This window comes from Panthera uncia, chromosome B4 (genome assembly GCF_023721935.1).
Source record: "Panthera uncia isolate 11264 chromosome B4, Puncia_PCG_1.0, whole genome shotgun sequence".
In the NCBI taxonomy this organism is placed as follows: domain Eukaryota; kingdom Metazoa; phylum Chordata; class Mammalia; order Carnivora; family Felidae; genus Panthera; species Panthera uncia.
In genome coordinates, this window is record NC_064809.1 from 130,026,637 (window position 1) to 130,054,437 (window position 27,801).

At 42.0% G+C, this 27,801-nt stretch overlaps 1 protein-coding gene across 23 annotated transcripts in view; it reads left to right on the forward strand.

The window, feature by feature from the left end:
- The window catches only part of TNRC6B (trinucleotide repeat containing adaptor 6B), a 249,989-nt gene that overhangs the window by 113,284 nt on the left and 108,904 nt on the right, over positions 1-27,801 (forward strand). For 3 of the 23 annotated variants that reach the window (XM_049627547.1, XM_049627544.1, XM_049627545.1), the window contains exon 1: positions 45-881. The exons of 19 other annotated variants lie outside the window; for them this stretch is intronic. Coding sequence is in view for 3 of the 4 variants with exons in the window: in XM_049627544.1 (XP_049483501.1) it covers positions 877-881 (5 nt within the window). In the remaining variant the exon portion in view is untranslated. Of the gene's footprint in view, positions 1-44; positions 882-23,169; positions 25,989-27,801 lie in introns of those variants that run through there. One more of the 23 variants, XM_049627541.1, reaches the window with a different exon arrangement.

Below are 27,801 nucleotides of genomic sequence, written 5' to 3' on the forward strand. Positions count from 1 at the left end.
CTGTTGTGTGTGGCCGCAGGATAGGTTTTATTGGGGGGGGGGGGGGGGAGGGGAAGTGTCAGATACACATGCACCAAAAACGATAAATGTGGGAAACCAACCCCTGTTCTGCTTCTGTCTAGCTGTGTGATTTGAGATAAGTCACTTAACTTCTCTGAATTGCCAGTCTCCGTTTCTACTTTGGTGTTTCCTTTTGGTCTTCTCTTGTGCATTTTAGGAGCTTGCCGGAGATCAGTTGTGCCCTATATTTCACCTTAATCTTTAAAAACTAGTCTCTTGTTTGGCTGAAGCATTGTTTAAGCCCCCTTTTAAAGAGCAGTTTGCCAGCCCATGCTTGCCCAAACAGCCAAAGAACTGTAGCAAGCAAGTCAACCTCCAGGATCTGCAAGAATCGCTCGCAACTGAGCATTGGTTATTTCTATAAACCAATAAAGGTTTTTCTATTTTGTTCATCTGTTACCCTTATGCTGTTGCCACTTTCACATTCAGTGCGTGTAGGCGGAGAGCAGGAGATAACAGCATTTCACAAATGAAAGTGAGTGGAAAAGGGCTGCTTTCCCTTTAAGGCAGTTCCATTCCCCAGCTCCCTCCCCTTTCCTGATTGACAGACCTACCCGAAGTCACATGATCCGCCTCTATTTGAAGGTCACAAAAAGCTGCTTCCTTTAGAGACAGAGGGGGAGAGAGAGAGCAAGAGGGAGAGTGAGTGAGAGAGTTAGTTCAAGCCAAAATGGCCGACAGAGTCTCTGCTGGTTTCTGAATATTTAAAATACAAAAAAACAGATAGACAAAAAGAAATCATTTTTTGGACCTTTTTTCATTTCCATTTCTACCTTGTATGCCTCAATTTGCTGGATTTAAGCACTGCTGCACTTTATGAGGTTGGTAAATATTTTCAATTTTTTTAAACCAATTGATTTATATGGATCTTGTCTAACCGTTTTCACTAGTGCTGTTGCAAATGGACATTTGTCTAGCATGGAGACTGGCTTCAGACATTTCGTGAATCTGTGTAAATCAGACCCGTGATGTACTTTTGGTTCGGCATTTTAGAAATGGAAAAGCCTTGGTAGAATATTAAATTTTGAAGTGATTTAATTGCACTTTTAATTTATATACAGATTTTCATCATCATTTCTGTGTTGCAAATCAATGAAACTACGAATAACTGGAAATTTGATATTTAGAAAGAGGTTTTTAAAAAACACAGACCTCTCCCTGCCCCCTTAAATCTGCTGCAAAAATTTGCATAAATATAAATGGGTTTGCATTCTTTCGGCTGCTAAGGCCGACAAAGGATCTGGGAGGGCAAGCACAACCATGGAAAGCCTTTTTTTTTTTTTTTTTTTTTTTTTTAAAGCTAGGCCATCCTTCCTAGAGAGATGTAAAACCTAAAATAAGACCTGATACATTTTAAACATCAGGCTGGGGGCGAGTGAACACCAGGAGGTTTGGGGTTTGTAGATTCCCCTGCTTGAAAACCTCCCAAGCAATGTGTGGGTCACCCGTCTCTTCTCGGCGCGCGCTCATTTACACCGGGTCTCTGTGTGTGTTCTCAAATGTGCAGCCAGATGCGCTTTTATTTTGATCGTGGTTCGAACCAAGTGGTAGGACTATCTTGTAAACATGGTTTTTTAAAGATCTAAACAGCTATTCACCCCACCAGGAATGAATTCTTTATCAGTTTCTCCCTGTAGATTGGCCTTCTCCATTTCTCACGGGTTACAAATTTTTGTTTCATTTTGTACAGATGAACTGGGCTTTTCGGCACAAATTCAGCATCTGTGTGTGTGGTTGCCTGTTTGGGCCGTGTATCCATTGTCGAAGTGGACGTTTAGGGTCACGTAAATAGGTAGCTGTATGGATGTGGGTGTTCATTACCCCCGAAACTGTGCGGTGCCCTGAAGTTAAATTCCATTACTTCCAATACAGGATTCTAGAAAGCCTGGGAGCAGGGAGGAAAGAAAGCTGAAAACTTGCTTTCTCAGAGCCACCTCCCCCTATCATTGTAAGAGTGTGATGTAATGCTTCTCTCTCGTCTGGTGGGCTGAAAGGGTCGTAGTTTGTGATGTGGCGGGGAAATTGCCCCCACCTCCGAGTAAATCACCCCACCCCCTCAGCACATCCCTGGCTCTGAGAGGCCTTGTTTTCTTTTCTTTTTTCTTTTTTTTTCCTAATTTGTATCCTCCTGATTTATGCGTGGCATACTGGCATGAGAAAGAGACTGTTCTTCTAAATCTGTTACAAAGTATAGTTTAGAAAGGTATTTAAAATATGCAAATGCCTGGAATTGTCATATCCCCATCATTAAATACGTAGACTTGGATTAAAGCTAATTAAGCATAAATGGAATAATTTTGATCAGAAGGGAGCAGTGTTGTTGTTTCCTTTTTAATTAATCTAATTATAAGATGCTTGCTGGGCCTGCAAGTGTTAAAAAAAAAATGGAAGAAATGCTGGCCCGTTTTGAAAATTTGACAGTCTGGAAGAGGGTGTATAGTGCTTTCAAAAGCTTTATTCAGTGTTCAAATGGATTGGCCCCTTGTGCTGAAAATGGCCTGTTTCTTTGGGGCAATTGTGTGTAGATGAAGGGACTTTCACGCTAATTTAACAAAAAGACTCTGCATTTGAATACATAAAGATAATTAAAGTTCTCTGTCTCTAAAGAGCAAGTATTTTTATTATTTTTCTAAAATTAATGTTGTTATATTAGTAGTGGGAATCAGTAGAGATATGACAGTTTAAAACCACTGTACGTTTTTTGGTCATATAAGTTCAGCTTTTGTGTAAAAGAGATTGGAAACATTACATTAAAGAGGTAGTCTGCAACAAATTTGTCTCTTTAAAAATTTTCTTACAGCTTGAATTTAAAGGAAAAGACCTAGAAATTACCATAGTGATAGGGAGTGTTGCTGTGTGGTGGGCCGAAGGAAAATTAGAGCTCTCATCATTGTTGGGTTTTTTTCTGAAAATGAAAGCACTTACTTAGGGCTTCACTCCTTAGATGATCGATTTCACACCCATTTCCTAAGTTGGCCTTACAGAAGAGAAAAACCTAAGCTTTCCATGTTTTGTCATTAGCTTGTTTCCGTGGCCCGTGTAAACATGTGAATAGCAGGTTAATTCAGTTTGTGGAGCCGAGGAACCAAAAAAAGCAGGGTACCTACTCTCTCAGGCAAGAAGGAGGATGATAGAATGAACACGGACATAATGCCATCTGAGTGTCTGAAATGTTTTTAGAAATACTTCTCTCTCCTAGACAGGTTGGAAAGTGGGATAAATAAGACCTCGTTTCACGTATGTTAAGCGTTAGGGCTCTGGTGAGTTTCAGAAGCCCAGCTGCCATTTTGGATCTAAGTTCCTGCAGGGCCCAAAGTATGGTAATTCAGAAGCACATAAAAATGAGTATCAAGTGTGCCGATGGATAGTATTTAATTTGTGCCTTTTGTTGAAGTTTTTGTTTTCTGTCGATAGCGTGAAATGGAGCTTTAAAAACTTTAGAGATGTGGCTGATGTTATGAAGAGCAGAAACCAGGGATATCAGAACTTGCATGTTACGGTTTTTAAAAATGAGATGGCGTGTGCAGAGGAAGTTTCTTGTTGGAGAAAATGAATATGATTCTTACTTAAGATGCCCCCTCCCCCAATCCATTTTTCCTTACACTGGGTCTGCTTGTGATCCTATAGTAATGTCATTATTCACAGCTGCTCTGCCTCAGAAAGAAATGTCACAAAATCATTATTAAGATTTTACCGAAACATCACAAAAATGGATAGTGCTTATCTATCAGAAGTGGTGTCTTATTTTTCAACTGTTTCTCAGTCCTACCATCTGGGTGCCAGAAAGGAAGCACCAGCATCTTTGGTATTTAGTGCAAGTTCAACTCTTGTACAGCTTTGAATGGCCGCTTGTCCTTCTCCATCACCACTAGGACCATCCTTTAAAAATAAACTTCTAAACATTGAAACAAGTCTCCCAAGGCTTTTCCAGTTCTTCACCTCTACAAGAGACACTGCAAGAGTGATGTGGAGTCAGGAGGCCTTCAGCTTCCACAGAGCAGGCCCAGCAGATAACAGTAGTAGGAGGTGGGCCTCACCCTACCCATCTGCCCCATGACTGAAACGTTTTGGAGAAATTTAAATTAAAAAAAAAAATTTTTTTTAATGTTTACTTATTTTTGACAGAGAGAGAGAGAGAGAGAGAGAGACAGAGCATGAGCGGGGGAGGGTCAGAGAGAGACGAGACACAATCTGAAACAGGCTCCAGGCTCTGAGCTGTCAACACAGAACCCGACACAGAGCTCGACACAGACCTCGAGATCATGACCTGAGCTGAAGTCGGACGCTCAACTGACTGAGCCACCCAGGCGCCCCTAAATTTTTTTTCAATGTTTATTTATTTTTGAGAGACAGAGTGCGAGTGGGGGAGGAGCAGGGAGGGAGGGAGACAGAATTTGAAGCAGGCTCCAGGTTCTCAGCTGTCAGAGCAGAGCCCGACGCGGGGCTCGAACTCACGGACCACAAGATCGTGACTTGAGCTGAAGTCAGACTAAGTCACCCAGGTGCCCCTGGAGAAATTTTAATTTTTGTAACTTAGTGTACTCATTGTTCTTCTGCAGTTTATTTTTATTTTGTTTTAATGTTTATTTTTTTTTTGAGAGAGAGAGAGAGAACCTGTGTGCAACCGTGTGGGGGAGGGGCAGAGAGAGAAGGAGACAGGATCCAGAGGGGGCTCTGCGTGCCAGCCCGATGTGGGGGTTGAACTCAGGAACTGAGATCATGACCTGAGCCTAAGTCGATGCTTAATCAACTGAGCCACCCAGGCGCCCCTCGTGTGCAGTTTAAACTGGACAAAGCCCTGAGGCAATACAGATGAATGTGCTTTGTTCTACCCTCAAGAAGTACCAATCTAGCAAGGAAGATTCTCCGATAAAGAGGCCATCACAACTTGGTGCTAAGTGTGCAGTAGTTATAACAAGTACCTGCTATGGAAGTGTCCTGAGTACCTGCGTTAGGAAAGCCCTTCTTTAAAGAAGCCCCTTATTTTTAGTCATCATTTGGATATTAGATTTTCATTAAGTGTAACATGTGATTTAAAGACGGGGTTTCTGACCATCTTTGGTTGGGGAGGGGGCAGCACACGCTAATTGTTTCCTAGTACAGTATGGCTCATCAGTTTATACAAATTACCTTCTCTTACCCTCTTGTGGTTAAGACTGGTGGTGGAGTGGGCTGGGGTGAATTGAAGCCACTTGGCCTGAAAAGGGATTTAACCCATGTCAGTGACATTTGAACATTTTCTTTTCTTCCTTCGTATGTTCATTCAGCAATCATTTATTATGCCCCAGTGTGTGTTGGGTGCTGTTGTAGGTGCTGGGGGACCTAAGAATTTGGTCGGCCATCTCCCTGAACAGCCACTTGGTTCGTGTGGAAATACTCAGCATCTGGTGACTATCTAACCGATTGCTTTGGGTTAGGACTAGGACAGCACTGTAGTTCATGTCACCTCGTAGTCTTTTTGCTGAGAATCAGGAAACGAATGGTAATTTTTGCTTCTCGTTAGTTCCAGAGACTTCCATTGAAGGTTTGTCAAGATAGTCACTTTATACATGTTTGTTAGTCATGCAAAAGTGTCTCCTCAAAATTATTTTTTAAATGATCCCTGAGAACCTTGCAAGTTAAGTTGCCTCCCTGGTTACTCTATCACATCCGTCAGTTGAACCATTTTAATATCCCTTAATTGTGTCACTCAATGAAATTACATTATTTGTGTATGATGGTGCATCACTCCCCACAAAGCCTTCCACTTTCATAAGAGCAGATTTTGTTTTGCTTGTCGCTCAGTCCCCGGCATCTAGAACTGGGCTAAGCAGGACTGAGTGTTCGATAAAATGTATTTGAGCTACACTTGAGTCTAAGGTCATTAGGACCAGCTACGTGACCATAAGCCCCTGTTTCTTCGTGAGTAAAATGGGGATAAGATGCTGTTGTGAACCATAAAGGAAATGTTGTATGTAAGAGCTGGCACCTGGTCTCATTGCTTAGTATTTCCTTCCCCTGAGCTCTACCCCCTCTTTGTTAAATAAACCAGAAAGACTTTTACGGCCCCACAGATGCCTCCATTCTCTCTCATGCCTTGCAGGATCATGAAATGTGTGCACTGATTGCACTGAGCTTCAGCCTGGATAAGGATGGGAGTAGCGCTGAGCCTTTTCTTTTTATTAAAGTCCCTACCTACATTCCTAGGGTCTGATGTCGTCTCTTCATGCTCTCCAGTTTCCTGCAGGCTCTGCCTCTGTGATGGATCCACATTTGCTTGGCTGCTTTTCTTACATTCTGTGTTTTGCATCAAAAGGTTCTCAACAGTTTCAGATGAGTTGGTCCCAAATTTACAAGACAAGGGAGAAGATAAAATACAGTGTTTTTTCCTTCATTGTGATTATTCTGAGCCTACAGATATAAATTCCATATATTTAACTAAGCTATTAATGGTTTTGATTCAAAAGACAGGTAAAATAAAAACTTAGGCCAATTGCCCTTATACAATGCTGTCAAATAAACATAGATGTCATAGAAATGGCTTTTTCATTGATTTTGGCATTTTTTTTTTAAACCCAGAAAATTATTATGTTTGCTCACTCATTCAACAAGTAATTATTGAGTATCTAGTATATGCTGGATAGAAGTAGTGTGAAGATTTTTTTCCAGGTACCATTGCTGAAGTTAGAAAGAATATAAATGCAAGGAGGCTGGCCAGTGTGCAGCATGTTGGGCGATTACAAGAGAGGGACACCCAACCCAAATAGAAGGACTGGATGTGCAAAGGCCCTGAGGCAAGAGAGGACACTGGTGTACTCGGAGAATACTTGGACATGGTTGGAGTGTGACATACGTAAGGAAAGAGATGATCTGGAAAATAAGAAGTGAAGCTGTAAAGGTAAACACTGGCCCGATGCAGAAGGTCTGTAAACCATCTTTGGAAGTCTTTATCTAAACAGCAATTAAAGGGTCTCCAGCAGGAATGTTACCTGTTCAGACTGGATTTTTGAAGGATGACTGTGGTTGCACTGTAGAAAATGGCTGGAGAGATGAATTTAAGACTAGATAGTATTAAGGCATCCCAGGTAATGGTGGCCTGAACTCACAGCAGAGTTGGGAAGAAGGGGGTAAATCCAGAGATATTTAGGAAGAAGATTTCAGATGACCTGAACACATTTTCTGAGTATGAGAAGATGAGGGTTGGGGAAATTTAAGATGATGCCTCTGCCTCTGGCCTGGGCTACTAACGGGATGGTGATATCATTTGCTGAGTGGGGGGTCCATTTAGATGGGAGACAGGTGTGGGGTTGAGATAATGAGTTCAGTTTTAGAGTTATTGAATTTTGAGACATCCAAATGAAAGTCTGAAACAATTAGATATCTGTCTGGAGACAAAGATTTGAGAATCATCAGTAGTCCGAGTCCTCCAACATTTTCCTTTTTAAGTTGATTTCTTTGGTAAGATGTCCAAAGATGGCAACGAGCAGTGCAAGATGCTGTTGGATCTGTTAAGGGGACACTATTTTATAAAGAAGATAAGACCACATACTCCTATTACCATAATGGTTGCCATTAAAAATGCCAAAGGAATTTGAGGGAAGAGAAAGACTAATTTTAGTCGGGTTGATCATTAAACACTTTATGAGGACTGTGTAACTGAGCTGAGCCTTAAAGTTTGGCCAGAACTGGGGGCGCCTGGGTGGCTCAGTCGGTTAAGCATCCAACTTCAGCTCAGGTCATGATCTCACCGTTCTTGAGTTCAAGCCCCGTGTCAGGCTTTGTGCTGATAGCTCAGCTTGGAGCCTGTTTCAGATTCTGTGTCTCCCTGTCTGTCTCTGTTCCTCCCCAATCTTGCGTTTTCTCTCTCTCTCTCCCCAAAATAAATAAACATAAAAAAAAAAAAAAGGTTCAGAATTGTATAGAGGGCAGAGCAGTCTAGCGGGAGGATTGACGGGAGCCCAGAGGTGTACAGGGGAGATGAAACGCCTGCTCATAGTTTGGATTGCTAGTAGTTGGATGGCAGATAGAGGGGACTTGTTGAAAATATGATAGAAACATGATCAAAGTGGTTTTCAAGAATGCTAAATGGCAGTGGGGCAGGGGCAGAGGCCGGGGGCCGCGGGGCCAGCGGGGGCAGTGCGTGATCTAGAGTCAGGCAGGCCAGTTGTGGCGAAATGGGACTGTTAACAAAGGGTCTTCGAGGGGCACCTGGGTGGCTCATTCAGTTAAGCACCAGACTCTTGGTTTCGGCTCAGGTCATGATCTACCGGTTCGTGGGTTCAAGCCCCACATCAGGCTCTGTGCTGACAGTGCAGAGCCTGTTTGGGATTCATTCTCTCTCTCTCAAAATAAACTATAAAAAAAAAAAAAAAGTGTCTGCCATAAGACTGTGGTGGTGAGGCTAGAAGAGGGACCAGGGACTCTGGGTTTTCAAGGTGAATGTTGGGAACCTTATACAGGAGTGAAGATGTAATCCAGGTCAGACATCCTGAGTTAAGTTGGTGGGACTTCCAGAGGCAGCTGTTTAGCAGGCAGCTGGCAGTGTGAAGCTGAAGCTTGAGAAAGAGGTCAGAGGTGGAGATCAAGAATTGGAAGTCATCCACACAGACATGACAGTTGAAGCTGAGAGACTGGATGAGCTCACCATGAAAGTACAGAGAATGGAAAAGAGAACTGAGAATAGGTCCTTGGGGACAGGAAGAGAAACAGGACCTGGGAAAGGATTGAAAGGCAGGTGATTGTGTAGGACGGTTCGTAATAGTCGCTGAAGAGAAGGGAAGGACTTCTCAATCTCAGATGTGGTCATCCAGAAGAACAGGATGTGGTTACTGCAGTGTTCCCAAACCTAGTGTTGGGAGGTGTTACAGTGGGAAAAGTTTGGGAATCATTAGGTTACTCCAGCACCATCCAGTAGAAATGGAATGGGAGAGGCGCCTGGCTGGCTCAGTTGGTGGAGCATGCATGTGGCTCGTGATCTCAGGGTTGTGAGTTCGAGCCCCATGTTGGGTATAGAGATTGCTTAAATAAATAAACTTAAACTTAAAAAAAAAAAAAAGAAGAAATGGAATGTGAGCCATGTGTTTACATTTTCCAGGAGTCACATTAAAAAAGTAAAAGAAATCAGTGAAATTACTTTTAATAATGTATACTTTAACCCAGTATGTGCAGAATATTAGCAGTTTGATGTGAAATCAGTTTTTAAATACTTAAATATTTAAATACTTAAAATTAGATGTTTGACATTCTTTTTGAAATCTGGTGTGTATTTTATACTCAACACATTTCAGTTTGAATATGAAATTTTCACTAGAAATACTTGATCTGTATTGAGATTTCACAAAATTTACAGTTAAAAAAGTATATCCACATACCCAAGTTTTTCCAAACATAACAAAAGTTTTCCAGTAATGGAAATGAGTACCAACTTTAAATTTTAAATTAATTGAACTAAAATACAGTTGAAATTTCAGTTGCTAAGTGGCACCAGCCTCTTTACAGGTGCATACTGGCCATGCGTGACTACCGTATTGGACAGCACAGGGTTGTTCAAAGTAAATGGGTTCCCTTACAGCTAATACGCATTTTGAAAATAGCCAGGGCATCACAAAGCATTTCACAGGACTGGTGTTTCTTAGAACACATGTTGGACTCCGCTAATGGAATTTTTAGAATTGGAAGGGTCAGATCCTAAACTTTGAATGTGAGGAGATGAACTTTTTACTTTTATGCAAGTGCACAGATTCCAAAAAAAATTTTTTTAAGTTTATTTATTTATTTTGAGAGGGAGAGTGGGGGAGGGAATTCCAAGCAGGCTCCACGCTATCAGCGCAGAGCCTGACGCGGGGCTCGATTTCACAAACTTTGAGATCATGACCTGAGCCGAATTCAGGAGTCAGGTGCTTAACCAACTGAGCTACCCAGGCACCCCCAGATTCCAAAATTTAAAACAGGAATTTAAAAAATTGTTTTGGCTACGGTCAGCAGGATGGTACCTTGGTAGAAGTTCTTTAACATACCAATTTGTGTCATGTTTCAGAATTGCTAGGTGCAGAGGCTTACATTTACAAGCAGATACAGCTGGAGATACGGGAGCACTCCTGCCCCCTGTTTGACCTGGTTGAATTTGAAGTCTGTGAGTTGGTGGTGGTTCCAGACAGGGAGGTACGAAATTAAGATTTGAGTGTTCTTAGAAACTTTCAGTCAGTGGTCCCAGCCATCTAGCGTAGGCAGAGGTGTTTGAGGGTGGAAAAGGAGTGCCAAAGGGCTAATTATTTTGTGTGCGTATCTCACTTCTGTTTGGCGTTGTGCAGGCTGTTTGGCCTTAGACTGTTTTGTATTTCTTGCCATCCTGAGCTAGTATAATATTTATTTACTAAATAAGAGTGGTTTGTACAGAGCAGGTTCAAAGATTTTTATTTAATCATGTCATTGATTTATGTTGCTTTGTAGTTACTAATTAGACCTTTTAAGTAACAACCAGTAAAGATAGAAATTCTCGTGAACTGTAGTTGGAACCAAAGCTTGTCCACACTGGAGAGTAAGCAGTGGTTTTCGGTTGTGCACCGTTTTATTTCAGCAGACATAGGGGAGCGAGCTTTTCTGTGAAGTGCCCTGTAAGGGTTTGAGACGTCAGCTATTCCGTGAAGTCCCATGTTTCGTTTTGTTTTTAATCAGTATGGAAATTAATCCTTTAGTTTTCTGTTTTCCTTTAGAAGCGCATTTTGGTTATCCATGTCTTCCTTTGTAAAAGCCAGACTGAATAGTGGTGGGCTTAAAGTAATGCCCTTTAATGCTGTCGTGAGGACAGAGACGTAGCAGGAGACCCCGCTCCCTCCTTCCCAGGAGCCCAGAGCCCCGTCTTTTACCTCTTGGTGCCATTGTTTCTTTTGCTCCTTTGCTTACAGAAAATAATTGCTATTCTTTTTATGCCAAGAAGTTCCTATTTATAAGCCGAAGTTAGATAGATAATTGGGTAGCTTGGAACAGTGGCTTTCAAACTTTTTGATTGGCTCTACAGTAAGAAATGCAATTTACTTGGAGGCCCTGTACATATGTGGATGTATGCGCTGAAGCAGAAGTATTTACTTTCTGGCACTATGTGTAATGTGTTCTGATACATTCTTCTGAAGTCTGTTTTGTTAAAAAACAAACAAACAACAAACCCCCAAACCAAAAAAGCTGATCCTGACTCACTAAATTGATTTAATGATCCACCGAGGGTTGTGTTGCTGAGGTTCGAAGACGTTTTAGGGAAGTTCCACCCCTGGAACACCATATTCCAGGATCTGATCCCCAGTTTTGTTGGTCTTGAGAATCAAATGTATCAGTCCAGTCAGTTATCATACCAACCACATTCATAAGCGATTTTTTAAATATTAATTTGTTATTTCAGTGTGTGGGAGATGGATATTTTTGATGACCAGGATGTTGTCCTCCCTGTGCAGAGCATTCCATTCAGATCAAAAAGGAATTGACCATCCATACTGAAGAATGGTTTTCCTCTAGATTTTAGAGAAACTTAAGTAGAAAGCATCCTTTTACCAGATTATGTATTCTCTTGGAAAAACCCCACAGAAAACACTGCCAAATTCGACTTGGAGGAGGGGGTGCTTCCCTGCCCCCTCTGAGCCAGGTTTCATAAAGCTGTATGTCTGCTATTAACACATTCTGTTTTCACACACATTGTAATACATTTGATGAGTTCAGCATTTCCCCCTGTTTGTTGGGGCAACTAATAGGCTTGCCTGGAAAAAAAAATTCCTTTCCTGATTCAAACTGAATGAAACTGGTCTTTGCTCACTACTGGACTTAGAGTCTTTAAGATGCTAATGTGCATTGGGAATCTTAAGTGATGTATATATATAAAATCGTAAAGTACCAGGTTTGTTTTTTTCAGGCACAGTTTGGGGAAATGCATCATTAGCTTTCTGTTTTGGTTATTGCTTTCTAGAACTACATCCTAGTCACACAAGCTAGATTTGGCCCAAGTCCCTTCAGACACTCTCACATGGTGGTTCCCAGACTTGGGTTCCAGGAAACTGTAACATTGTAAAAGCAGTATTGGGATCCAACATGAGTTACCAGTTTTAAATTTGCCAGGTAAAGGCATTTTTTAAAAACTCCTCACTTATTACCATAATTTCAAAGAAAGAAAACATTTTAACAAACAGAATGGAAGGTCTCAGAATAAGAGACATCTCATTAAGTTGAACATAGCTTTATGAAAACCATTACATAGGCAATATAGATCAGCACAGGTACTAAAGTTCAGCGTTTGGGAACCACATCCTAATTATAGACCATCTCTTAGCATGTATTACAATTAACTGTGTACTTCCTGGTTTTTATTAGCCTCACTCATAGGAATAAACCTTACTTCAAGTTCTGGAACTACCTTCCTTCGTTCTTATTTACTGGCTACAGTGGTGATGATTTCATTGACTCATACTTTTTAAAAAAAATTACTTTGTTCCCTCTGCATATACTGTAAGCAAGTAACCATTCTACTTTAATGTAAGAAAAAAAGAAAAAACAAACCAATTCCATTAGGTGCTGAGCAGTTGTGGAATCTAGAGTAATCAAAACCTGTAGCAAAGTGTATCTGATTTAATGAAATATATAGTCATGGTGATTATGTAAAAGTGGCAGGTGGATCACAGAACTAAATAATACTACTTATGGGGGCACCGGGGTGACTCAAGTCAGTTGAGCGTTGGACTCTTGATTTCGGCTCATGTCACGGTCTCACAGTTCGTGGGATTGGGTCCCATGTTGGGCTTCATGGTGACAGCGCAGAGCCTGCTTAAGATTCCTATTCCCTCTCCCTCTCCCTCTCTCCCTCCCTCTCTCTCTCTCTCTCTCTCTCTCTCTCACACTCATTCTCTCTCAAAATAAATAAAGAAACTTAAAAAAAATACTAGTTATGTACGTTTTTGCTAGCCTGTATTGGCTCTTTATGAGTAATGAATAATAGCCATGGCAGGTTTTATAAAATTATGTACATTTTTATGTCTGCCATCCCACCTGCACACTTTAAATGACCAAGACCTTAAATCTGGCAGCCCCACATCAAGTGTTCCCTTTGTCTTTCTTCTGCCAGAGAAAGTGCTTCTTAGATGCACTTTACTCTGTAATCAAGGAGGGCATGGCCAGCAGCTCCCTGACCTGCCTGGCAGTGATAATGCTATCAGCTGGTTGTGGGCGTGGCAGCCCCAGCAAGGGCTTCGCCTCTTCAGCCTGGAGGCGGCCTGGGCCGGGATAAGGGTAGCAGTGGAGGGTGTTTGGGAGCAGTAACATGTAGGGTAGACTTGAGTTTGAGCAGGATATTCTTCAGGTTCCCTGTACTTGGAAGAGTTTATTATCTAAGTGTTTGTGTATCAGACGCTGTATAGTGCTGGGAATACACAGATAAAAAAGACCTAACTTATCTTTGGGACTCAACCAGTGAGGCTGCCTGTAATAAAGATGAAAAAGCATGATGCCAAGGACCCTTAGAGGATGGGAAGAGAGGCCTAGGGCACTGGGGAAGTCTCCACCAAAGAGGGAACTTTTGAGCTGTGTCTTAAAGGGAATTAGGAACTGCTTGGTGATAGGGATAGTGGGTAAATCAGGGGTGCCATAAGTGTAGTGGTTAAGAACTTGGGTCCTGCAGTCCAGATAGCTGTGTGGTTAGATCTGCCCAGTGTTGGGCAAATATTATCTGTATGCCTGCGCTTTCTCACTGGTAAAATGAGGAATAACAATAATAGCACCTACCTCAAGGAAAGGTCACGGGGATTAAATGGGAAGACATTTAATGTCTTAGCATATTGCTTGAGGTCAGTGTTAGCTTCTGTTTTCATTAGTTTTATTGTTAGCATTTCAGACAGAGGAAAGAACATACACAAAGGCAAGGACTTAGGGGCACGTGGGTGGCTCGATCAGTTAAACATTCGACTTTGATCTCTGATCTCGGGCTCAGGTCATGATCTCAGGGTTTGAGCCCCACCTCAGGCTCTGTGATGACAGCTGGGAGCCTGCTTGGGATTCTCTCTCTGCCCCTCCCCTGCTGTTTCTCTCTTTCTCTCTCTCTCTCTCTCTCTCTCTCTCTCTCTCTCTCTCTCTGTCTTTCTCTCTCTTTCTCTCAAAATAAATAAAGCTTAAAAAAAAAAGACAAGGAGTTAGGAACTGGGCGAGTGTGGGAGATGGTGATATATTAGCAGAACTAAGGGCAGGCTGTCTGGGCAAAAGTGGAAGTGTTGGTTGGCCTTTGACTATTCTAAGAAATTGGGATTTCATCTTATAGAAGGCAGTTAAAAAAATCAACTTGCTTCACTTGATCTGCATGTTGAGGATCTGATGGAGGGGGAGAGATTGTGGCCAAAGTAAGAGGAGTGCTCACCACAGTACATGTAGTTAACCATCTGTCACCATACAGCTTTATTAGAATGCTATCGACTATATTCTTCATGCTGTGCATTACATTCCCATGACTGACTGACTTTATAACTGGAAATTAAGGCAGTGACAGTAAAGATGGGAAGACCAGATTTGGGGGACATTTCTAGAAGTGTAATCCATTGGATATGATGCAAAAACGAGTTGTGTGTAAGCCCCCGGCTGGGTGAACGAGTGATGCCAGGAGTTGGCATGGACGTTTCAGTGGGTAGAGGAGGGGTTTTGGGTATGTACTAGGGTGAGGGTGGGACCTGAGAGGCTGTGGTTTTGCTTTGGACATATTTTAGGTGTTTGCTGGGCAGGTGGAAATAAGGGTCTGGAGCTCAACAGAGAAGTTTCCCAGATGTCAATTTACATATAGAGATGGTCATTAGGCCATGAGAGTGACAGTGCTCCCTCAGCAAACGGCCAGAGGAGTGGGATGAAAACAGGAAAAAGGGTGGTGCAGAAGAAACCCAGACAGGAAAGAGTTTAGGGAAGTGAAGGATAGTCATCAGGGGGTCAGTTGAGATAAACCCTGAGTTTGAGTAGTTAGATTGGCCTGGAGTTGCTCAGTGCGTCAGGTTCGGGGCTCCATTGAGCCCAGCAGCCCCAGCACATTGTCATTCTGTTTGCCCCTGATGTCACATTGGGAAGTCTCCCCATGGGTTTGGGGATCTTCTTCGGTCAATACAATGAGCAGCTGTGGGTCAGGCACTAGTTGTACTCACCTCTGTAACCCTAGTACCTGACATACAGTGAGTCTGCAGAGGACTTTTTTTACTTTTAATTAAAATATAATTGACATACAAGGTTGCATTAGTTCTGGGCATACAAGGTAGTGATTTGACAATTCCATACGTTATGCCGTGCTGTACATGACATCCCCATGACTTATGTACTTCACAACTGGAAGTTTGTACCTCTTAGTCCCCTTCACCTATTTCCTATTTTACCATTCCCCTAACCCCCACCACTCTGGCAATCACCAGTTTGCTGTATTGATGATTCTGGTTGGTTTGTTTTGTTTTTTAGATTCCACATATGAGTAACATTCTGTAGACTTGGGTATTTGTATTTCTCTGTCTTATTTCATTTAGCATAATACCCTCTAGGTCCATCCATGTCATAAATGATAAGATATCTCTCTTTTTTTTTTTTTTTTAAAGTAATCTCTGTACCCAACATGAGGCTCAAACTTATAACCCTGAGATCAAGAGTTGCACACTCTACCAACTGAGCCAGCCAAGTGCCCCAAGATTCATTTTTTTTTTTTATAGCTGAGTAATATTCTACTTTGTATAAATACTATGTATTCTTTATCCATTCATCTGTCCATGGACATTTAGGTTGCTTCCATATCTTGGTTATTGTAAATAATGCAGTAAACAGGGATGCATATGTATGTTTTCAAATTAGTGTTTTTTGTTTTCTTTAGGTTAAATACCCAGTAGTGAAATTACTGGATTGTAGAGTATTTCTATTTTTAATTTTTTGAGGAACCCCCATACCGTTTTCCACAGTGGTTGCACCAGTTTACATTCCCAGCAGTGTCCCCAGGGTTCCCTTTTCTCCACATCCTTGCCAACACTTGTTATTACTTGTTTTTTGATACTATCCTTTCTGACTAATATAAGGTGAAAACTTGTGGTTTTGATTTGCATCTCCCTGACGATGAGTGATGTTGAGCATTTTTTCATGTGTCTGTTGGCCATCTGAATATCTTCTTTGGAGAAATGTCTGTTCAGGTCCTTTGCCCATTTTTAGTCAGATTATTTGTTTTTTTTGCTTTTCCAGAGCATTTGCTGAATGAACACATGAATCAAGGATGACTTGGGTTAACTCAACAAATACATATTGAGTGCCTTATTTATGTGTTTGTTTTAAGAGCTATGCTAGTCTCTAGGGATAAAACAGTGAACGAAATAGATAAAAAGCCCTATCCTTGTAGGGCTTACATTCTAAAGCATGAATCAGAAGGCTAAGGGAAAGCAGCAAGTAGAGAGAGAACGATTGAAAGTATAGGATGAGCTCTGTATCCTCACCATCCATGGACTGAGCTTGGTACTCAGTAGGCATTTGATATGGTTAGTTGACTTGAACACGGGAGGGAGGGTCCGGGAAGAGAACTGGGTGTGGGAAGAGATTTGCTGTATGTGACAGGTTAGCCTTGGAGAGGGAAGAGTAAATTTGGAAATAGAAAGATTTGAGGGAGTTCCCCTGAGAGACATTCACCTCTGAATGGGAGTCACTCCTCTCTATAAAATAGAAGATGAAGTCTGAGCAGAAAAGGGAGCCTAATGAGCAATAAAATACTTGGAACAGTCTTCCCACCCCCACCTCCAAAGAAAAGGAAGAAAACCACCGAAAGAAACATCTACCAGCTCTCAGGGCTTAGCTGAGAGAGAAGAGCCTTCTTCATTTGTGATTGCAGTGATCTTCGGCCTTGCCGGCATTTTCCAGCAAGTCAAGGTGAAGAACACAGTTGGTTAGGGTTCGTCTGAGGCTGAGTGAGGACTAGCCTAGATAGGTAGCGTGAGATAACCGGAGGTGAAGTCTTCAGGAGGAATGCTGGCAAATGTTTGAGAGTTCAGGCTGAGTTGGGAGTAAAACTAGTGTGTGGCAAATGACTTGCAAGAATAGGGAAAGAGAGGGTCTGGGTTGGAGGAGGTGAGAACTTCTGTGTTAGAAAGGAAAGAGGGGCTCTTGGCTGGCTCAGTCCGTGGAGCACACAGCTCTTGGTCTCGGAGTTGTAAGCTTGAGCCCTATGTTGGTTATAGAGATTATGTTAAAAAAATAACAATAACAGAAAGATAAAATTACTTGCTTTGTGTTTCCTGTAAGGAATGCCGGGCACACTGTTCTTAAGTGCTTTACATATGTTAATTCGTGAGTCTTCATGAAGACTTTTCAAGCCAAGCGCAGACAGATTGAGTGTCTTGTCCAAGGTTACACAGGTAGGAAGTGGCCCAGGCAGCCTGCTGGCGCACTCTGTCCTACTGCCTGAGCAGGAGCCCAAGGCTCCTGCAATAGCTTCCTGAAGTTGCTGTGCCACCCCTTCCTTCGAGGAGAAATAGGTGGCATGGAAGGGTGCTGTGGACTGTTGCCTCCCTTTTTTTTTTTTTTTTTTTTAATTTTTTTTTTTCAACGTTTTTTATTTATTGTTGGGACAGAGAGAGACAGAGCATGAACGGGGGAGGGGCAGAGAGAGAGGGAGACACAGAATCGGAAACAGGCTCCAGGCTCCGAGCCATCAGCCCAGAGCCTGACGCGGGGCTCGAACTCACAGACCGCGAGATCGTGACCTGGCTGAAGTCGGACGCTTAACCGACTGCGCCACCCAGGCGCCCCTGCCTCCCTTTTTAAGAATAAGTATGTGTCTTTTAGGTAACAGTATATTTTATGTAGAACTCTGTTTTTTCCCCCTGCCTTCCTCATGCCCCCACATCCTTCAATAGGAAACAAAGACTATTTCACAGTTAGAGAAGACTTTACAGTTCCTAGTTTGACCAACAGGACTGTGTTCTCTTCTTGGGGAGAGTCCCCTCCTGTTTCAGGTTACGTAGGCTCCTCTGGGTAACCTGTTGGACTTGTGTTGGGTGAGGAATTTAGCCCCTGGCCCTGGGGTCTGTGACCTGTCACTCAGAGTCTGGGTGCTATGCAAATCCAAGGGAGATGCTCTTTGACCTTTGCTGGGAGGCTATTAGGAAGCAGAGGCTTTGCAAATGAAACACGTGCACCCCTTTATCCTTCTCTATGAAGGAGGGATTATTTGTGGAGGCAACAATGTGTTGGTGGTATCTTTTAATATCTGGCTTTGCTCTTGAGGCAGTTTGGAAGGAATGCCATTGTATCTTCCATTTCTTCAATGTAAACAAATTTTCAAGCTTTTAAAAGAAATGACACACCAAAGCCACATAATTTTACATGCCAAAAGCATTTGAAATTTCAAATACTGAATATACAGAAAAATAGATCATGTGGCATTATTTGCTGGCAATGTTTAGATTTCCTCCTGATCCTAGTGTTTTATGTTGAGGACATGTGTTTGAAATGTCTTATGTATTGGGACCTTTATGGTTCTGCTTGGTTCCCAGCTGGGGAAGAGTATTTTTTTTTTTCTCTTTGTCTTCTTGGGGTTTTTATTCTGTTTAAAATTTTTTAATTTTAATTTTTTATTTTTTAGAGAGAGAGCATGAGCTGGGGATAGAGGGAGAGGTGCGGGGGGGGGGGGGGAGACAGAGACAGCGAGAATCTTAAGCAGGCTCCATCCTCAGCACAGAGCCCCACACAGGGCTAGATCTCACAACTGGGAGATCACGACCTGATTGGAAATCAAGAGTTGGATGCTTAACCAACTGAGCCACCCAGATATCCCATCTTTTTAGTTTTTTGGGTTTTCGTTTTGGTTTGGTTTTTTAAAGTTTATTTATTTTTGAGAGAGAGCACATAAGCAGGGGGAGGGCAGAGAGAGAGGGAGACACAGAATTTGAAGCAGGCTCCAGGCTCCACATTGTCAGCACAGAGCATGAAGCAGGGCTTGAACCCAAGAACCGTGAGATCATGACCTGAGGCAGCCGAAGTCAGACACTTAACCAAATGAGCCCCCCAGGTGCCCCTCTTTTTGTTTTTTTTTTAAACACACTGCTAGGCTAGCCATAGTGCATCACATTTTGACACCTGTGGTGTTTAAAATTGCTTACCTCTAATGGATTTTTGATAACATCTTTTTTAAAAATTTTTTAAAACATTTAATCATTTTTGAGAGAGAGAGAGAGAGAGAGAGAGAGACAGCGTGAGTGGAGGAGGGGCAGAGCGAGAGGGAGACACAGAATCTGAAGCAGGCTCCAGGCTCTGAGCTGTCAGCATAGAGCCCAACATGGGGCTCGAACCCATGAACCGGGAGATCATGACCTGAGCCAAAGTTGGATGCTTAACCGACTGAGCCAGCCATGATCTTCTTTTATCAGATAGTAAATCCTGATATTTAGTCACTGGGACTTGACAGAGCTGGTTAGGCAAAAATCAGGTAACTCTCAGGCCAGGATTAATTGGGGTCTCTAGGATTAGTTGGCACCTTTATTTGGAAGTCAAAATAGAAAATACAGACTATATTTAATTCTCATTTCTTTCCCCCATGAATACTGATACTATTCTCCTGAGCAGGGGATAAATTGATTTCTCATTTTTAGGTCCTAGAACTCTCGCTGGTGATTTTTTTCATGTTTCCCTCGTTTTGGTCAGGGGCAGTGATAGACACAGTTTAAGCTGGCAACTACGACCCATGTTCTTCTATAGGTTCTCTCTGAGGCTGTGTGTGACAGAATCGGGAAAGGCTGCTCTGAATGCTAACCATGTTTTTCTGCGAAGCTACGAGTGGGGTGGGGATGGAGATCATGAACTCACATTCATGAAGTGCCTATTCTGTAGCCAGTACTTCCCATTGCCTTACTTAGTCCTCCCGACAACCAGATGTGGAGAGTTGTCTCCACCAGTTGGTAACTGGTCTGAGGCCACATAAACACGGATGTTGGAGGAACTAGGGGCTGTAACTCCAGAATGTCTTCTCTTCCTAAGCCTTCAGAAATGCAGTGCAGACTAATTTGGTAATCGGGTGAATCCCTATTTTATAAAGTAGAATGTCTTAAATAAAATATGGACTCAAATGATGGGAACTGATGGCTTCACGGGGGTCCTCAGCCCTGCACCCATAACAAGTAACGGAGGACAGTGAGGCAAGTACTGATGACACGCAGAGCGGGAGCTTTTAGGGGCAGTCCTGGGTGGCCACTGAAAGACATTTTGGTTTTGGTTTTGTTTTCTCTCTTTTTCTTTATTTATTGTGTATGTATGTATTAATTTAACCCTACACGTAGTTTAACATAAGGAAAACCTCCCAACTTCATCTCCTCCCGGGCACTGTGAGGCCCCACCACAAACACCCACCCAGCTGGCTTGGTACACACCACTGCCCAGGTGGAGGGGGCAGCCATTGCTGTGCCAGCGTTCACCCAAGGAGATGAAGGCAAGGCAAGGCCAGGGGGTGGGGGTGGGGAGTCGGCTCGCATTTCTGAGCCCTGGCAACCCCACCATCCTCACCTGCTGGGGCTCCAGTTGAACTTGGGGATCACATCGGGGCTACCCTCAGGCCACACTAACTGTCTTGGTGATGTTCTATGATGAGCTAAAGGTTACAGCCGGTTTTTAGTAGTGGAGAAAAGGCTGTTTCTTATAGAAAAATATGCCGAATTCAACTGCCCCCATGGCAAAAAGGGGGAAAAAAGCGTGTACACGCATCCATACGTATCTCACTCCATACCCGTGATAGATTCTTCCAAAGGAAGGCATTTTCTTTTTGAGCAGCATGATAGGTTAACTAAAAAAGAGAAATCAGTGTGAATGATTAAAACCTGATTTCAGATGATTCATTTAAAAAGGCGTGGGTGGTTCAGTCAGTTGGGCATCTGACTCTTGATTTCAGCTCAGGTCATGATCTCATGGTTCATGAGATCAAGCCCCGCATTGGATTCCTCTCCAGCAGTGTGGAGCCTGCTTGGGATTCTCTCTCTCCCTTTCTCTTGCCCCTCTCTTCCCCTGCGCATGCTCTCTCTCCCTCTCTCTCTCAAGATAAATAAATAAACTTTAAAAATAAAAGCCAAATTGGTTAATAAAGACATTTTAAAAAGCATTTTAACTTGATAAAGTTTAAGTAGTACTTCTTAAAGTGTAATCAAATAGAGGAGTTATCAAAGCCATAATGAAGAAAATAGAAATCATTTGTAATTAGACAATAATTAAAGGCAAGTATATGCCCACTGATTTTAAAGTGCTTGAAAACAATTAGTTTTCTTAAGTAGGTTAAACATCTGGGTTACAAGCTTGTTTATGCTATTAATTTACTTAACAAACCTGTTCTTCATAGGTGATGCAAAAGTGAACTTCAGCTTGGCTGTCTGAATTATAACAAGTTCCAATTTAATGGATACCATTTTTTTAAATATATTTTTATTTTTATTTATTTATTAATATATTTTTAAACATTTAATTTTTAAAGTATTTTTCTCTTTATCTTCTCCTTCCTGAACAATTCAGTCGTGAGGCCTATAGGTAGACAGAGAAGGTAGGTGGTGGCCTGGCCAAGGGTGTCACAGCCCAAGTAGGATGAGGAGGCCTACACATACAGGGAGACACTGGTGTGTTGTATCAGAGCCAAAGAGAGGTGAGACAGGTACTCCAGTCACAGGACTGGAGTGGCAGCAGCACTGGGAGATTGGTTAAATATGGAAAGATTGCTCAGATAGGTATGGTAAGGATAATGGGAGTGAGCAAGTCTGTCAGAGAAGAGAGTTACAGATACTGAAAGGGAGAAAACTAGCATAAACCCTTTGATACTAGATTGGAATCAGAATGTTAGTGTGAACTCACGGATTTTAAGAAGTACTAATAAATATAGAAATACTATAGATGTCAAATGCATGTCTATAAATACATGCATGCATACATACATTTCTTAGCTCTTTCCATAGAGAGGAGTTAGAGTGCCTGGGAGCAGCGGCATCCCAATAGCAGTGAGCACATCACGTGCCCAGATCTTGGCTTCTAAATACCATTTTCTACTAAAAGGAACCCTAGCTTCTTGAAGAATGGCTGATTATAGGATTAGAGCAGAAAAGTTCAAAGTGAACCTGGAATATCTTATGCTAAAAAGCAAAGATGTCTTCACAGAATGATGGAGACACTTCAAAAGGACCCAGAAGGCAGTTCGAAGGGGTTCCACTGGCCAAATTTGGGATAATTTGATTATCAGAATTTAAGATGTCAAAGTCATTGATTAAAACCTGTTAAATAAGAGGGGCACCTAGGTGGCTCAGTCGGTTAAGTGTCCAGCTCTTGATTTCGGCTCAGGTCCTGACCTCTCAGTGTGTGAGATCGAGCCCCACATTGGGCTCTGCACTGACAAAGTGGAGCTTGCTTGGGATTCTCTCTGACCTTCTCCCATTCTCTCACTCTCACTGTCTCTCAAAATAAACATTATTTAAAAAAAAAAAAAACTGTTGAAAAGAGAAAACTAAGGGTTCTCACACAATGTAACCTATGTATGGGCTTATAAATAAATTCAGAGTTCAAGGAATGGATAATTGAAAAGTACCTTCCCGGGGCGCCTGGGTGGCGCAGTCGGTTAAGCGTCCGACTTCAGCCAGGTCACGATCTCGCGGTCCGTGAGTTCGAGCCCCGCGTCAGGCTCTGGGCTGATGGCTCGGAGCCTGGAGCCTGTTTCCGATTCTGTGTCTCCCTCTCTCTCTGCCCCTCCCCCGTTCATGCTCTGTCTCTCTCTGTCCCAAAAATAAATAAAAAACGTTGAAAAAAAAATTAAAAAAAAAAAAATAATAAATAAATAAAAAAAAAGAAAAGTACCTTCCCACAAAACACCTATTGAATACAAAAAGGAAAGAGAGTACAGTGGAGAGGCCTGGCATAGACTACCTTAAGCAAGTGATTTGAGTGAATCTCACCAAAATGGGACACGTTGAAATTGTGTCACATGATAGGACGCAGTGAGACTACAGCATCACTTCAGTGATGCTCAGGCCGAGGTGCATGACCTGAATCTAAACTCCGAGGAAACATCAAACACACCCAATTTGAGGGACATTCTACAAACTAAATAGCCTGCAATCATCTTCAAAAGTTTCAAAGCCATGCGAAGTCCAAGCAAGACCATTTCAAACTGAGAGACACTAAAGAGACATGTCAACTAATGCCATGTTTCTTAACTGATCCTTTTGCTGTAAAGACCACTGCTGGGACAGGTGGCAAAACTGGAGCAGGGCCTGAAGATGAAATGATAGTAACAAATCAGTGCTAATTTTCTGATTTTGATATTTGTATGGCAGTTACATAGAAGAAATTTTTTTAAAGAAAACCATGTATTAAAGTATTTGGGATGATGAAACGTGAGACTGACAAAGAATTCGTTGTACCATATTTGCAACTTTTCTGGAAGTCTGAAATCATTTCAGAATTTAAAAAGAATTTAAAAAGTAATATTCTTGCCTAACATTTAAATCATGGTAAGTATATAAAATTATAGTTCCCCCATTTCTCATTTTAAGATCCCTCCCCACCTGACCTCAGTCCTACTCCCTGGAGCTACCACTGTTAACAACTAATGCATATTCTTCTAGGTATTTTATTTATGTATGTGGATGTATATAGAATATATATTGTAGGTTATATTGATATTTATGATGTGCCAGGCACGCTGCATTCCTAGGAATTACAATGGTCAGCAATCAGAAGACACAGTCCTTAATTTAAATTAAACCTGCTTGGATTCTCTTTCTCCCTCTCTCTCTGCCCCTTCCCCCCCCTCACAAAAAAAAGTTGCCCTGAACATATTTTTGCATACTTAGTTTTGGAAACTTTAAAACATCTTTGGTTACCTTTCTATTATAAAGTTTTGCTTTTAGCGGATTTGTAAGAGTGATGTAAAACACCACACAGCGGGGGACACTTGTCTACAGTTCTTACTAAATACAGCTGGACCTTGAGCAATAATGGAATATGAAATACTGGTTTCATTCTAGATTTGTCTCTGCTCAAGTGTTGGTCTACTAACGTTTCTGTGTGGAAATTTGCCCGTGTTCAAATAATACAATATTTTTAAAAAGATTTTATTTTTAAGTAATCTCTATACCCCACGTGGGGCTTGAACTCAACGACCCCAAGGTCACGAGTCGCACGCTCTACCGACAGAGCCAGCCAGGCGCCCATCAAATCATATAATTTTAGAATAGTTAGATGAGTTTTGCCTAAGCTTGGAAGGATCATTTAATGTAAATCACTAAGAAATGTCAAGTTACTTTTGTCTCAAGCAGTATAAGCCAAGAAAATCATGTATATGAGGCTTTGAAAATTTGCCTGATGGATTTTGAAAGTCAGAGAATTTGTACTTGTTCTAGTTTAGTTAAAGTCACTTAATTTGATGTTTATATTCCAATATACCCTGCTACAAATGCTGCTTTAAAAACCAAAGTAGGCTTTTAAAACCTCCAAATGACTTTTTTTTTTTTTTCATTTTTGCCTCTGGCATATCTATTTTACAAATGACCAACTTTCTACTATAAGTTTTAACAAGAATATTTCCACTTGTTACCTTTCACATTTGAAAGAATCACATAACTTATTTTTAGGGGATTGTAATTGCAAATAGATTGTGATTTTTCTGCACTCAGTGAGGAAATGTAAATGAACCATTGCTACCTGTAAGTGTATATAAACGCATGTAGGATGAAAGATAGGGTTGGAAATTGTGAAGCAGAGGGTGTCTGTCTTTCAAAAGGAGACCATCATTTTTAAAAATTTAACCTGGTTGTGGGGCACCTGGGTGGCTCAGTCAGTTAAGCGTCCCACTTCAGCTCAGGTCATGATCTTGCAGTCCATGAGTTCAAACCCTGCGTCTGGCTCTGTGCTGACAGCTCAGAGCCTGGGGCCTGCTTCAGATTCTGTCTCCCTGTCTCTTTCCCTCCCCTGCTCATGCTCCCCTTCCTCTCTCTCTCTGTCTCTCTCAAAAATAAATAAACATTTAAAAAAATTTTTAATAAAAAAGTTCAATCTAATTTATGTATTGCTTCAAGATGGCGAATGACTTGTTTCTCAGTTTGCAGATGGGTAGCTCACACTGTTGGTTAGTCACCCTCATAGCTTTCTGAAGACCAAAATGTTTCCTCCACATCTCTGGCCCATAGGGACCTCAGGTTCTTGCAGATGTGTTGAAGGGGCGGGGCCTATGCATAGAAAGCCTACTGGAATAGGAATAGGCGTGGCCTGAGTAGAATATTGGAGGGGGGACATTGCAGGTGGGAGGTACTCTGCTTTTCTGATTATCCATCTGGGAGTTGGTACTGCTACATATCTCAAAAGTTATAGCCCCTCAGCGTTGCTTCCATCCTGTCTGTCTTCTACACTCCTGATGTCTTTTCTTGGTAGCCTTTCTTGCCCAGATTTTCACTGACATTTTGATTTAACATACTTTTGAATTTAGTGAGGAGGACATCAGGTCCATTCGTTGGCTGAGACTGATGAGGCCAAGGTGTGTGTGTGTGGAAGAGGCTTCAGTTTGGCATTAGCTTACTAGCAGGTTTCAAAAAATGGTGGCCACTGATTGTCAACCTGTCTTGTTAAGTGGAGAGAACTAATTATTGGTGTTTACTGTGTTGTTTAACAAACTTCACCAATAGCTCAGAACAAACCCTATTTTCAGTCCTGTGCTGTTGGTGCTTCCCAGCCAGGTGTCAGACACTCTAGTGCATCACAAAGACTTCACATGTCACAACATGCCAGGTTTTCCCCCCTGCCCAGGGTCTGCCTCACCCCCTTAATGGATTCCCATCAGGATTGCTTCTGGCTATATAAACCACCTTCCTCTTTCTATCAATCCATCTTTGGATTGACCATCAATCCCATCTTTGCCCTTCCATCATAGAAATCAGCTTCATGAGAATACCCTTTGGTTCTACTTTGATCTCTTTCAGGTATGTCATAAGAATGCAGAAATCTACAAGTGTGCAGTGAAAGAGACAAAATTGGAAAGAGAGCCCAATAAATTCTTTAATGATTACTTTGATCAGTGCCACTTATGGAAAATCTTTACAGTTACAGTAAGTTCTGCATTTGAGGTGAACTTTTGAGACCTGGTATCTTCTTTATATAGCCTTAGGTTCAGCCGTCAGAACATTTTCATGTGGTGAGGCCTTCTGCTTCTGCGATTGTATGTTTTGTTTTCATTTCCTGCCACATGGCAGGTGCAGCCGAGAAGTGCCTCCAGAAACTGCTGAAAATTCTGGCCCCATCTTTCTGCAGGGTGCAGTGATCTAGAATCCAGAAGGAGTGTTAGTTGTGGGGTGGACCCTTACTTTGTCTCTTTTGCCCATTATGATGTGTCTCTCTCTCCTTTCCATTTCTTCCTCAGTTTTCCTTCTTGCCCTCTTTCTACCCAAATAGCATTGCCTTCTTCAGCCCTCTACTACTCACCCCTACCATAAACGAAAGGAAAAGAAAAGAAATATTATAATACAAAATTTTGAGCAAAATGCATTAACTGTCTTTATATATTGCCACATCTCTTTAAGTTTTTAGGGACTGTGAACATCTAGTCTTTGTATTTTATAAGCCATTGGTACTGTATTTTAGTCTCTGTGGGTTCTTGGTAGTTTAATTATGAGAAGGACGTATGGGGCAGGATCTTTTTTTTTTTTTTTTTTTAATGTTTATTTATTTTTGAGACAGAGACAGAGCACGAACAGGGGAGGGCCAGAGAGAGAGGGAGACACAGAATCCGAAGCAGGCTCCAGGCTCCGAGCTGTCAGCACAGAGCCCGACGCGGGGCTCATGAACCGTGAGATCATGACCTGAGCCTAAGTCGGAGACTCAACCGACTGAGCCACCCAGGCGTGGGGCAGGATCTTCTAATGCAAATTTTGGTCCGTTCTGTGAAACCTGAGAGTCTGCTACTTATTCACAGACCATTAGGGTAAAGTGGGAACTCAGGTTCAATTCTTTTCCTCCTGGTTGAAGATGCTGTGGTCAGTCATCCAGAATCACCTACTGCTGCTTTGGTTCCCAGGGGCTGGTGGAACCTGGGCAGTGTACATCTTGCTGGCTGTTGACCTGCCCTTCTGCTTCCTCTGTTCCACCGTATTCAGAAAAAGCCTCCAAGTGATTAGCTGGAGTAAATTGTATGTGTTGCAAAGCAGTTTGTGGAACTTGGGTTTTATTGCTTGTGCCACTATTTGTAAGCATGATGTATCTCTGAATGAGAACTTGTGTAACCAACCCGGGGGCTACCTGGCCTCGTGGATGCTCTTTTGTGAGAATAATTGACTGCAGAGCAGCTGCAGAGCCGCCTGGAGCTATCAAGAAGCCCTGCTATACTTACACCAACCTGCTGTTGTTCTCTCTCTGCGGCCACTGCCACTGCTTTTTTTTTTTTTTTTTTAATAAGTTGCCAATTACTGGGGTTTTGTAGGGATGCCTACAGTTCACTGAATTGGGCATAGGAAAAAGGCCGTTGGTTTTTAATCTTTATTTTCTTTCATCCAGCGAAATTACTGATATTAAGGAGACCCTTGCAGTTATTATATTGAAAGTACTGATGCATTTTTATCTTACCAGTCAGCATTGTTCCACGTACCCATTTTGAAAACCGTATGCAGGCAAAGGGTACTTTGCCTAGCATACATTAATTTTGATGATGGTTTTAATTTCAGATGTATTCCACACATGTGATCTAATAGGCTGATCCGCTATTCCCAGCCACTCCAGAACCACACCTGGAAGGTGCTGGGC